Raw genomic sequence first — 14623 nt, 5'->3', positions numbered from 1 at the left:
CGAAAGTTTTCAATATTCATAGCCAGAAGTTCAGAATGAAAAATTTTATACACGCCCCCTTTTGTTTTTAATAATTTTTTTTTCTTAGATCAGAAAGAGCGTCAAAAAAAATTTTTTTTCTTTTTTTGCCGTACTTAAAAATTTCACTAATTTTAAAATTGATAAAAAAAAACTTTAATTGAATTAATTATTTTAAAAAGCAATGAATCAAGAGAATTAGTGTAATTAATAATTATTTACTTCGTAGATAATTTATTTTTTGGTCAAGCAGCTGCTGCTACTACATACCAAACATAAAGTGGTTAATCAAGGGTTTCGGTGGTTGATTAATGCGTTATTTAACAAATAAAAAATTAAAATAATTTAATAAATTAATTAAAAAGAATTAATAAGTGAATAATTTGAATAGTGACATAATGAATAATTTAATTTTAAATAAAATTATAAAATTGAATTATTCGCAACCCTGGTAACAATTAAAGAGTGACTAAACTTGTGTAAATAATTATCCATTGTCTTTATCTCATAACTGTATCTCGATCCCCGTCTAAGTCTATTACGTAGGTTATATTACAACTTATAAGCAAATATATATATTACAACTTATAATATACATAACATAGATTCTGAACATATAGAGACTGATCTCAATGTCATTTGGATCCTGTGACAGTCACCAGAGCACCTGGAATCCGGATATCAAACCCCACACATAAATTGATAAATGTAAGTAAACAATCATCCGACAAGCAAGTAATTCGACATAAATATTAATAAAAACAAAAGTTGCGATAAATAAATGAATAAATAAATAAAAGTAAATGATCATTGCTCGCGTAATATCACCCGATAATAAATCGTTAAGACGTCATCTTTAATGATTAATTTATTACAATTTACAATATGCTGTATTATGTATGTTACCATTGTGTATTAATATTTATATTATTGTAAATTTCTAATTACCAACAACCAGCACACATTTTATTGAATTAATTGTTGCATTAATTTAAACAAGTTCTCGGTTACACTAATTTTTATTTTAGTCATATTATTCGTTGTTTCATATATATCTGTATATTTTTTTGTTCATTTCATTTTCTCGGTGGTTAATTGTATAATTATAAATAGTTATGCAGAACGTGATTGTAATCAGGAGTACTATTGAGGACCTCACATTATTATTTTATGTGTATGTATATTTGTTGAGTAGCAAATTAAATGCTAGAGCACGATTACTAGGTTGTATGTCGCGCTTAAAGTCTGTATACAGCTCAGAACAGTGAAAGTAATTATCAGAACGGAATGCTTCCGTGATCCTCGACATATAATCGATTTGGCATGCCACTGAATTAGCTCACATTTTTTTTTTTTTTTAACAATGTGTAATTATTAAATGCAACAGTTAGTTTTTTAAGTGTAATGGTAATGATAATGCTTCGTTGTTTTCTATTAGTATATGTATATTATATCTCGTATCAAGGCAGCGGTTTCTTAAGTGTCTTTTTTGTCGGCTTAAGTGGCCATCAATTTACATGTTAATATACACTGACCAGAAATGGGTAAGATCATTTTGGTATTGTTAGTAAGAAAAATTTTCCATACATGACTTGTGATGTAGTCAATTGGAATTATTAGAGTTAAATATTAGACATATGGAAAAATTATTAGATAGGTATTTTTTTTTATAGGAAATTTAATTTTCTACAAAAAAAGTCCCGATTTTTCCCAATTTATGATCCCTTTGCCAGAATTTGAATTTAAATTCCAAAAATGACTCCGTATAACTTGTCCTTAATTTTCAAAAGGTGTAAATTGAAATTTCGAGTTAAATTTTAGATACGAAACAATTATAAAAAATTTTTTTGATAAGAAATTTAATTTTCTACGAAATAATTTTTCATCAATTTTGCCAAATTTTTGATCCTTTAGTCAGAATTTGAATTTAAAGTTAAAAATGACATCATAAAAATTGAGCTTAATTTCAAAAGTTTCAAATTGAAATTCTAGCTAAAATATTACAATTACGGAAAAATTATGAATTATTTTTCTTGTAAAAAAAAAAATTTGGTATTTATTTACAAGTGGGGTCTACCATTTTAATTTTCATTTTTTTGAAAATTTTTATATATTTTTTTTTTTTTAAATATATGAAAAAATGAACAATTAAAGAAAAACATCAAAAAAAATAAAATAGAAATTTTATCCACAAACATGAAAGCCAAAATTTTTTCCAACTTTTGAAAGCAAAAAAGCTATCGAAATTTATATTTTTTTCGATTGAATAAAAAAGTTTTAATTTTTCACCTGTTATGGCCAAAAATAGAGTGGACTCCACTTGTAAATAATTACCAAAAATTTTCTATCAGAAATGTTCTTATCAATTTAATCATATCTCTACTCCTTAAGCCAGAATTTAAATTAAAAAGAACATAAATAAGTAAAAATTTTCGTAACATTCCTCTTGAAATATATTATCATAAAAAAATCTTTTATATTAAAATAAAGTGTCTTATGTAACTAATTATTATTTATTAAATTTTTATTTCTCAATACAATAAATCATTTGACACAGATCTCGAGTATAACTATATAATTTCGTCAATTAAAAGCATTATTGAAAGACGTGTTATTAAATTACTAATCAAGTTAATTAATAAATTTTCAATTTGAATTACAATGAAAAAAAACATGAATAGCAATTAACGCGAGTGACAAGGCATTTTGATAAATTTCTCCCAACGGCCTCGAGGATATTGGTCACGCCGAATTTAGAAAATATCTGTTATAAATAAAATAATTCGACAAAATAAATAATAAATAATAAAAAGCCGATTATTTTATTGCAGTCCTTGATTTGTTTTCAGCCAGTTCCAGTCTTAGGTCGCTAATGATAAGTGAATTCACTTTTTTTAATTTTCTTAATTAACCGGTAGATTGATATAGACAACAACAATAAGCTGGTTATGTTGTAAGTTAAAATTTATAATAATATTTCATAGAACAGCAGTCTCTGCGGTATAGAAGCCAAGGTAAGCTGCTAATTGGTATTAACTTAAAGTCAATGGGCATAACCTAGATTTTATTCTGCGAGAAATATTTTCCGCCCTTGGACAGAAAATCGGAAGTTATGTCTCTTAATTGCCCGCAGGAACTAATGCGCTTCAATCGATCTTATTTATTACTTTCATGCCCATGAAAATTAGCTCCAATTTATCGTGATTATAGTAATAGTAATAATGGATGTGTAATAAGGCTTTTAACTTAAAAAAATAGCCAATTAGCTGGTACTCACTTCCGATGCCTTTTATTCAGTTCACGGTTACGCCCATTTTAAAGTATGATGATAATGAAGGTGATAATTATTCGTTTTATTGAGAAAGTCAATGTTAAATTATGTGATGATGATGATGGTGATAATAATAATGAAGCAATTAAACGTAGAAATGTACAATCTCGTATAAACAAGGTTTGTTGATGATTACCTTCGATGATTACCGGTGAATGCTTCTCTAATGATATTTTTATTATTTAAGAGTTTTATTTATAAAAAAAAAAAAAAATGATACGAATAAAATTAGAAATTCAAACTTGCAAATTTTTGTATTAAACGTCAGAAAAAAAAATTATCTACTGTACAATACAAAAATTAACTTAAAAAATAATTTTTTATTTTAATTTTATAGATATATATTAATTAATCTTATTTATAATTCAATTTCAAAGCTATTTTTTTCATACAAATTGAAAATTCTCTTTCGTTCCGATGCATGAATTAAAAAAAAAATCAATTAAAGGCTATATTACCGGTGATAAGCCCGCTAAACAATTTAGCATAGTATCAGCTGTCTTCAAGATGTATTTACAAAAAAATTTTACATGTGACTGCTTAAAGGGCAGGAAATTTCTCCAACTACTAAACAAAAAAAATTAATTATTAGTGAACGGAACAATATCAAGCTGCTATTTTCATTTTGTAACTTCCTATAAGCCAGATGAAGAGATTTAAAAAGAAATTAAGCTAAAAAATTGATTTTTCTTTAAATTATAGTGTTTACTCTTTAATAAATAGTTAAAAAATACACACCATCAGCAATTAAATCCACTTTTTTAAGTATATATACATAAAAATTAATTTATTGCCATATCTATATATAAATATGGCAATAAAATAATTAATAAAAATTTTTAAGATTGTTTTTCTTCTAATCGTTTGATTTTTGTATAATCCACCGCTAAATCATGATTGCCAGGTCATACTTTACATATTTAATGTAAAAAACATTAAGATCATTATTTTTAGGCAGTAATAAAGTATACCTTCTCGCTTGTGCTTAAGGCATGCATTCATAATAATAACATTAAAGTTATCACAGACATCACGACTAGAAAAAAATTTTTTTTCTACTGACGTCAGAATTAAAATTTAATAACCTTATAAAACAATATTATCTTAGTAGGGTGCAAAATTACACGTTGTGTAGGCGTTTAATGCGTTAGATATCCAAATATACACGTGGTATGTCTATGTAGCATAATTTTTTCCTGAATAGTTGAATGTAAAAATCTAAAAACCTTACCGAAGAAAACTTAATATGTTCGATGAAACGTGTCGGAACTAGACGTGTGCAGTTAGTATGTTCTGTACCTAGCCATGGTCACATATCACATACGTGGGGTTTGAAGTAATGCATAATAGCACATACCCGCTATGTTCTGTTGTAGGTTGTAGTTTGTAGTTGTACGTAGTATGTATCATGTACACCACTATAAATACTATTACTATCGCTTAGCATGGTATTGAGTGTTTGAGCATAAACAGACATTCGCATGGATTATTTCGTAATTATTACGGCCATCGATGTCCTGTTACAACATATCATTACAACCAAATCTTGAATCTCAGGGTTTTGATCTCAAGAGGTTGCTTTATATATTTATACATTTTTTTTTTTTTTAATATTTACTAAATATTCAGTAGGTTTATCTAGCTTACGATTGACTTGTTCTGATATTAGAATTAATTAATTAATAATTATAATTATCATTATAATTTTATATAATTATGCATTAATGTAGGCACATATTACTTATAAGTTTATCGGATTAAACGATCGGAATTTTGCGGGAGGTTTTATTTTAATAGACATAGTTATTTATTTTGATAGAAATTATATTGGATTATTTATTGAGTCACGTGAATTAATAAGAAAGCAATGCCCTTTCCAATCACTGTTTACAGTGATTTATCTATTTTTTGTTTATTTATAAGATAACCTGTTGATCGTTATTGATTCGAGCTTATATCACTTTAATAATTATTCTTAAATTTAATTTATTTTCACTACTTAATAAATTTTACTAAAAGCTGTATGCTTTACAAAATCATCAAAAATAATAATAATAATAATTGTTTAAAAAAAATGATTTATGATTCCTATGAAAAAGAGAAGGATAAATTCGACCGACACTGAATATTGAACAAATGATTGAATATGTATGTAATTATAAGTATCGATATTGTAAATAATTTATATAACTGAAACCCAGCTTGGTATGTAAATATATGGAACGCGTGTTCGCAGAATTGGCAGCTGATTGTCGATAGACGATTGTTTGAAAATAAAAACTAAGTGGATAGTCGTCGATATTCAGAGGATGCGTGTGAAAGCACATCTGCATAGTAGCGCATAATATAACAAGAGGTGTGTATGTGGAAAATAATGTAAGATGTTTAATGTAAGATATTGGCTGTTATATGTTTTGAAAGGGAAACTAGTTTACGTGCAAAGTGATGAGACGGACGATGATTACAAAATTTTGCTTATGTTCATGTTCATGTACTTGTAATTGGTAATGACAGCTGCTTTTCGATAGATTTTAAATTCTTTAGAATTAATTATATGAAACTTTTATTTATTTTTATAGACTACTATCTGATAGATTGAAGCAGAGATTGAATTTTAAATTTCTACACAGAAAGAAAGAAAGTCTTGAATTAAGCGGAAATTTGATTAAATCAAGAAAATCTTAAAGAAGATTGAAAATTTCTTGAATGAAGTTAAAATTTCTTGAACGAATTAAAATTTTTTGATTTTTCTTGAAAAATGAACTAGGTATAAAAAATTATTTATAAAATTTTTCAGAGCTTCTAAAGATGAAATTTTTAAATAAAATTTTCTTGCTATAATTTGTTTGTTGAAAAAAATTCTAAAAATTATTACACTGAAAAAAAAATTAACTTGAATCAAGAGAAAAATTCTTGAACCAAAAAAATAATTTTTGAAAGTTTCATTGTTTTGAGTCAAGAAGAAAAATTCTTCAATTAAGTAAAATTTACTTAAACCAAGAAAAATTTATTAGTTTAAGAATTTTTCTATTAAAATTAAATCAAAAAGATCAATTTCTTAAAAATTTTTTACCTGATTCATGTTAATTTTTTTTTTCTGTGCAAATAATCTAACACCGTCCTGGAATTTTTGAGTTATTTTCAAAGAACTGTCCAAGCTGATATAATGATACAATTTTTTTATTTATTTACATCCATAGTTTTGTTAATTAAAAATCAAATAAATAATAAACTTTCAACTGCTAAAATATTTAATTAATTAATTCCAAGTAACTATACACTGATAAAAGGATTTACTAACGGTTAATAAATTAATTTATTAAGAAACTATTCATTAATTCATCAGTATAAGCAATTATTGCTTAATTATTAATTAATGTTCCTCAAGGAGAAACCCTGTAATTATTAACAGTTAATAAATGTTTATCCTGTTAAAAGTCAGGAGTAAATTCAGAACGAATGTTCGCTCTTATCCTTCGGAATACCGGAAGAACTAAAACACGTGTTTTAGTAAAGTTTAGTTTACGCAAAGTACTTTGCGTAATTTTTTACACTAAAATAAATTTTTAAGGAGCTTAAAGAAGTTTTATAAGTCAAATTACAAGTACTTCAAACGATTAATCTCAAGTTTAAGTTTGTAAATCTAAATCATATTTTTTCAAGAAATTTGACTTCTCAAATTCTATAAATTTTACAAATATTAGTCAAGTAGTTTTTTAAATTAAGTATTTAAAAAAAATTATCTCTTCATTAATTAGTATGAATTTATAAAACGATCAAATATTAAAAAATAATTTATTAACAGTTAAAAAAGCTCTTTAAACATTAAGAAATCCTTCTAAGAAGCAGTGTAAAAAATCTTTCAGAATCTATAACAAGGATTATTTCGCACTTGGAAACTATCCAACTGCTGGCAAGTAAAAGTAATACCGTAGATTTCTACTAAAATGTACTACAGACAAGTTAGATCTCCAGTGAGTAAAAACGAGTATTTTATATATATATATTAGTAATGTAAAAAGCGACTTACCTTCTACCTCCAACATTTATTACCGTAATTCTTAGCTTTAGAAACAGATGAGGCTAGCGCGCTATTCTTCACATTCTAAATGCTCGCTAAGCGCACTAGTGAATGTGTGATATAAACACGTGAAAAAATTATTATTCATTGCTGGTATCATTGTATCAACTCTACCTTCAACTGCGAAGTAAAATAAGTAGGGTAATATATAAAATTAAAGAGCTGAGAATAAAATCTAGTGAGTACTTTGGCATCTGCATTGCCCTACATCCAGCGAACATCTTGATGGCACGCTGCCAAAATTCGATACCGCAGGTGTGGCTATGCCATATTACAGGATATGTATCCACTAAACTACTATCCGCTAGTTTATTATATATATATATATATATATATATATATATATATATATATATATATATATATATATATATATATATATAACATATATTTTTTGTTCTGTATTATATTAGTATTATTATGATGATCATTATATTATGCAATGTAAAAATTTTTTCAGAGAACTGAATGATGCACAAAATCATGGAGGACTTAATATTGAACTTGATATTACGCCAAAAGATTTTATCTTTTAATATATTTCTATACAGAAAAAAAAATTTTTTGAATTAAGAAAATTGTAAGGAAGACTGAAGTTATTTTGGAGCAAGAAGAAATTTTCTTGGCTTAAAAAAATTTAATTTCGTTCAAGAAATTTTAACTTGATTCAAGAAATTTTCAATCTTCCTTAAGATTTTCTTGATTTAAGAAAATTTACGCTTGACTCAAGACCTTCTTTCTTTCTGTGTATAGAAGCTGGGTATTGTAAAAAATTGAATTAATAAAAAAAAAATTAATTTTATGTCTTGAGATGCTCATCAAGACATATATGACCGTAAAAAATCTAACGCCAATGCTAAGCAACTAATAAACTGTTCTTCTATAAATACGAAAAAAAAACGTCATATTTTGATAACTTCCGCGAACCACGCCTAGCAATTTTTTACTGTAATATTGATTACTATTATCAGTGTACTTTGTGAAATAACCCAATATTAGAGACGTAAAACTACGCTACATCTATGCTGTGATACAAAAGATAACGAACTTACAATTACATTGTACTGTTCAGATTATATTAGTAAGTAACAAATGTCGATAGCGGGTGAGTATGCCACCCAAATTGATGTCATCGCGCATAAATTATCTCCAAATTGTATTGTGTAACCCACAAAAAAGAGAGTATATTGTGTTTTTATTCAGATGATAGAACAAAATAATAAATAGAAAAAATAAAAATTTATCCTATTTCAGTAAGCACGTTTTCGAAGTTTTTAAAAACGTATTTAAATAGAGGAACTAAATTTAATTTTCATTTTTTATTGTTTAGATGACTTTCAGTGAAAATATTAAAGTCATGACTGACGTTAATAAGTATGTGGATGATTTACGTGATATGAGCGAGACGCTTTCTCCGATTTTAACGACATGAGATTTGTTCGGTTCAATGGAATCTCATGCCATTGTGAAAATTTTATATAATTTAAGTTAAATGAAGTCAAACTCAAAATTAACTCACCTGTAACGAGATAATTCAGCGATCATACGCCCTCCATCGGATATTTTCGACACTACTGTTCATCCAAAAATTTTTTAGGGATTAGGAACGTATCAAATGATCTTCTATGAAGATATATGGATCATTTTTGTCATAAAAAAATGTCTCCCCATTGCATAAAAAATTGAGTAAGCATGAATAATTAATTTTATGATTTATTAAAATTATTTCATTACACAGAATTTTTTGATAAGAGCAAATTGGAATATCTTGTATTACTTAACCTTTTGTTTGGTCGGGAACCTTGACACCGAGGTTTACAAGGAACCAAAACCCGGGTTTTACCAAAAAATAAAAAACGGAAAATAAGTCAAGAGCAACAAGACGTTTGTCACAGGTCGACGAACAAACTTACCCATGCATGTAATAATTCGTCATTTGTTATTTTTTACTTGAAAGAACTAGAAGAAGTGATTGTCATCAGAAGAAATGCTCCTCGGCACCATTTAGTGTTCAATAGACCGAGCACGCTTTGTTGACAGTTTTTGTCATTTTCTTACTGAGAATTAGATTTTTCTCTGAGTCAAAATATTTCTTAATAGAAACGTGTTTCCAAGTTAGTAATTATTTTATCAATTAACTGCTACATATGTTGCCAAGTTTTTTCTTTAATGATGCAAATTTTTCTTTATAAAAATCTGATGTCATGAAATTTTTTCTTAAGCCATTTAAAAACTTACTTCCCGTTAAAAAATTTTCTTTAATTAATTCTTTCAAATCAAAGCACTCTATTTTATAGTTCTTTAGTAAAAATATTTTTTTCAAGTAAATTTTTATTTTTTTTCCGTAAAAAAAGAAAAAAAAATCCGAAAAAATTTGTCTCATGATGATTCGGTAGAATAATAAAAAAGAAAACAAAACCAATAGATCGATTAATATAAGTTGAGGTCAGTTTTCTTACACGATATGAGTCTGCTATAAAAACGACCTTCAGGAGTTACCTGTAAGAATATGATGCATGTATACACAGTACTTCTTATATTATTATTGTTTTGGGTTGTGTGGTATGGATTAATAGCTTACTACTTTAGCTTACATAACCGTATCATGAACACACGAATGTACTTAACTTCACACGCGTGTCCTTTTAAATTAGACATCCTTTTTTTTTATTTATTACTGAACTGTCATTGAAAAATGTCCTAATTTACCTTAAAAATTTTTAATGCGACAAATTATAAAAAAAAAAAAATTTTTAATAATTATTAAAAATATTTTTGTCTTTTTTTGGAATGAAAAATAATAATGATGTTTTATATGTTTATAAGACTATCGGAAAAATAAAAAATTTTCAGACTGAATGCAATAAACTGTGGTTTTGAGAGGGGAACAAAGTAAAAGATGATACCGAGGTTCTGTTGAAAGTAATATAAACAATACTAAAATGTGTTTAGAGATAAAAAAAAATAAAAAAATAATAATGCCGGTCCCACGGGTAGCTTGGCCTCATAAATATATTGTGTGTGTGTACTGCTTGAGTTCAAGTACGTCGAGAGGAAAATTTGCGATATATTGTGTCGAGTACGATGCGCACTGTTGAAATTAAATTCTTACAAAGTTTTATAAAATATTAAATGAGATTTTTTGTTTAGTCGAGAAGAAAAAAATTTTTAAGATTACGCATGCTTAATGAGTATGTGATCTGCAGGAAGTGATACATCGCCTCCCTCAATCTTGATGACTCGATGACTCGAAGACATTGAGCAGAAAAAAATATGCTACAAATTGCCGTGAATCACAAATTATTTTAATTTAAATATTAACGTATCATAGTATTTAATTCATTTCTATTCATAATCACATTGTATTTAAAATTTCTTAATGAATATCCTTCAAATTTACACGCCGTAACTTTTCCGTAGGTGATTTGAATCTTTAATGGTTATTTTTATCTTCATATCACGAAAAATATGTTTACTGAAAATAAAATAAAATCATTTTTTATAATTATTTTATTAAATACCCTTGACCATTTGACAGGGATATGAATCATACGGATAGTATATTATGTTATTTCATAAAATAGAGTTGCATTTATGTCTTTCTATGTACATATGTGAGTATGAATATGAATATGAATGTAAATGTTTATAGTGAAGAGTCCAGTCAGGAAAACTGACTGGTTAATTAGCATTAAAAATGTTTAGATTACATACTTGTGGTCGTAATAAGAATTTTTATTTATAAATAAATCACTCCACCCAAATAATGAAAATAATAATGATATAACAATTTTATGTAATCTCAATGAATTATGATTCCAAAATAAACCGGATGTAATTATGTATATACATTTTATCTTAAAAAAAAAAAAAAAAAAAAAAATCTCAATTTTTTAAAATAAAATAAAGTATGCTGCAAAAATAAAAATAAATTAAAGTAATAAATTTCCAAATTTCACCCTTAAATTTCAAACTCGTAAATTGAGGCTCTTCAATAATCACATCTGCCAATTCGTATGCTAATCTCAGCATGTTATCTCATCAACTTACTCCAGAAATGAATAATAAAGCACTATACACGCATACCACAATATTATATTCTATATAAATTTAAATAATAACAACCAACAATCTAATTAATTATAAATACCGCCACGAGGACAAATCTCTTTCTCACGCTCCAAGCTATTAAATCCGATTTAATTGGCGAATAAATAAACATCACTATTGATTGACCATGCTAAGGACTCTCCTCAATTATCCATAACTCTAATTCCTTTGTTTCAATTTAGCTTTAAACATCGTCTCACCCTGTCAACAAATTTTATTTAAATTTAAAGGCCAACTTAAGAAAAACGCGTAATATATATGATACAACTTTAACACGTGGGAAAAATAAGTTTTTGCATTATTATTGTTGTGCAAGTTTCCTCGTTTTATAATTATAATCTCTGCTCACATTAACACGTACTAACGCTAACCTATTCCCCAAAAAATAAAAAAAAAAAAAAATAATTTTAAAGATTAAAGTTTTAAAGTTCCTTAATATCAAAGCTTCTGATATGTTTATATGGCTTGATATGTGCATATACAATTTTTTTATGTGGCCATATATGAGAAAATTCTTTAGATTAAGACATATCAGGTCATATGTGGCCACATTAGCCTTAAAAAAAAATTATGTTTTTTTTTTACTTTTCTAAGGAACTTATCTGACATTGATTTTTAATTCAATCAACTTCTAAACTGATTGTTGGTTAATATGACATATTAATTAACATAAAAGTTTGCTAAAAAAAAAAAAAAAAATTGTGATAAATAATTTTATCCTGATATCGACGTTCAAATTAGCAAATTATCTAACTTCATTTTAGAGAACCTTCCATTTGTACGAAAAAAACAATTAGTTTAAAATTTATTATCACTTCAAAAAATTATTTATTTATTTATTTTTCTAAATAAAAATCCTACAGCAATAGCCAATAATAGGGTCACTAGAGAATAAATTTAACATCCTTTTACAAGATCATTTTACAAATAAAAAAAAAAATAAAAGCAATAATACTTTAATAATACTTGAATTTTGAGAAAGGGAAAAAAAAGGAAAAAAAACTGAAAAATTTGTGTTTTAAACATCTGTTAAGATTTGAATGTCAGTCAAAAGAAATTTAATTTGTAATGATACGTTATTTAGTCAGATTTTGGTTTAGATCATTCAAATATTTTATAATTGGGCTATTACTATATAAAAATGTTAAAAAATCACTCTCTAAAAATAAGGAGAGACCAATTGCTAATTAGACCGTCAATATGGTCTGACAATATCATTTTTTAATAAATAACAAAATTAGGAATATAATTTATTTATATTTATGATAAAAAACATCGGATTGTTTACTTGAAGGATTAAAAAATGCAATGATACCGAAAAAAAAAATTTAGTCTAAAAATTTTGCAATTGTTGTGTTTTTAAATGAGACAGTCGATTAGTTATAGTGACTATTATTATTATTTCTTATTTCTTCGACCCAAATACTCTTGGAAGCGGCTCCCTATTATCGTATTTTATTTTTTACTCTTCCTTTTTACAGAAACTCATACTCATGAGTATGAGTATGAGTATGAGTATGAGCTCATGGTTGTAATAGTCATACCTGTGCTAGCACGTCGCTACTATACATAACGTAATACGTAAAACAAAATAGAGTCATACTTATGGGTTTATGGCATCCCCACTCGGAGAAAACTGATGACCTCTTGTGTATTACTCGAACTACTCTTACGCAGAAATAAATGTATATGGACGGGCCCATGTCACTTTTAGTAACGTTAACGAGCCAACAAGTGTCGGGTCACTACTTACGAGCACTTTATACATTATTATTTATTTTTAATTTTAATTTTATAAATAGTAGATAATAATAATAATTATTATTATTATTATTGATTCTCTGGGTGGCTTAGTAGTTTCTAAGGGTTCAGTGTAATTTTATTTTTAATTCGCCAGGATGGAGATCCTGCATCGTCGGCTTTATATTATTGTTCTCAGTTCTTGGAGATGTGTAAGTTTTTAGTTGTTATGTGTTGAGACAATTAGTGCAGTTTGTGTGTGAATGATTGATTATAAATTTATTAATTAAAAGAAATTTTATTTTAGGAATTGTGGGAAATAAATTGGAGGAAATTAAATTTTTATTTAAAAAAAAAATTTAATATAATTTTTAGTAAACTATTTTTGATTTCTATCAAAATTGTTTAAACTTTTTTTTTAATAATTGTATTAAAAAATTTTATAAAGGAGAAATTAAATGAAAAAATAAAAAAAAATTTTTTCTATCTTTTTCATACAAAAATTTTGAAAGAAAATTTTATAACTACTTATTGTATTTGAATTTTTTTTAAGTAAAGTACCGATAGGTGATAAGACCTAGCTTTTGAAGTTGATATAAAAAAATTTTTTAAAATAAAAAAAAATTTATATAAATTATTTTTTAAAAGTATGATCAAGTTTTTTATAAAAATTTTACTAAAATATTTGAATTTTAAAGTCCAGCGATGGAATTTTTGTGGTAAAATAAATAATACCCAATTTAATTGATAAATCTTTATATTAAAAATTATTTAATTATATTTTTTTTAAAAATGTAAACAAATCTGATAACTTTTATTATAAAAATATAACAAAACTTATTTAAAAAATAATCTAAAATTAGGGATTATTTTAATACAATTAAACAGTTTGAACATTTTTAATGCTTAATATCAATAGTGAGAGTATTATCTTAAAATTAATACAGTTATTCATCTAAAATACAAAACATATATGGAGTAAAGTTAATAAAAGTTACATAATAACCTTCATTACTTTACTACACTTAAAAGATTTAATTTTGAACTTCCAGCTAAGAAATTTTAAAAATATAAATAAAATTATTATTAAATAATTTTATTTTCATCAGGAATATTTTACAAGGGTTGGCCTTAACTGTTATCCGACAAGCCTTATATGTTTTCAATAATGCGTATTATATTTATAATTTTATTAAAAAAAAATAATAAATTTATAAAACTGTTTTTATAATTAAAAGATTCTTTAATTCTAATAATTATGTTTAAAATAAGAGATAACTGCAGTAATATTTGATCAATTTGTATTTAAAGAAAAAAAAATTAATTTCAACAATTTCCAAAAA

The 14623-nt window shown here is 25.8% G+C and overlaps 1 protein-coding gene across 1 annotated transcript in view; it reads left to right on the top strand.

Annotated features, from left to right (window-relative positions):
- The first annotated feature begins 13264 nt into the window (after positions 1 to 13264).
- The window catches only part of Ance-3 (angiotensin-converting enzyme Ance-3), a 36230-nt gene continuing 34871 nt past the window's right edge, over positions 13265 to 14623 (top strand). The window contains exon 1 of the mRNA XM_074238209.1: positions 13265 to 13492. Within this exon, the coding sequence (XP_074094310.1) occupies positions 13439 to 13492 (54 nt within the window). The 5' untranslated portion in view covers positions 13265 to 13438. The remainder of the gene's footprint in view (positions 13493 to 14623) is intronic.

The sequence above is a fragment of the Cotesia typhae genome, unplaced genomic scaffold, assembly GCF_013202065.1.
Source record: "Cotesia typhae breed Kobodo isofemale line unplaced genomic scaffold, CoteBio_Ctyphae contig_22, whole genome shotgun sequence".
Classification (NCBI taxonomy): domain Eukaryota; kingdom Metazoa; phylum Arthropoda; class Insecta; order Hymenoptera; family Braconidae; genus Cotesia; species Cotesia typhae.
This window is presented reverse-complemented; position numbering and strand designations above follow the sequence as displayed.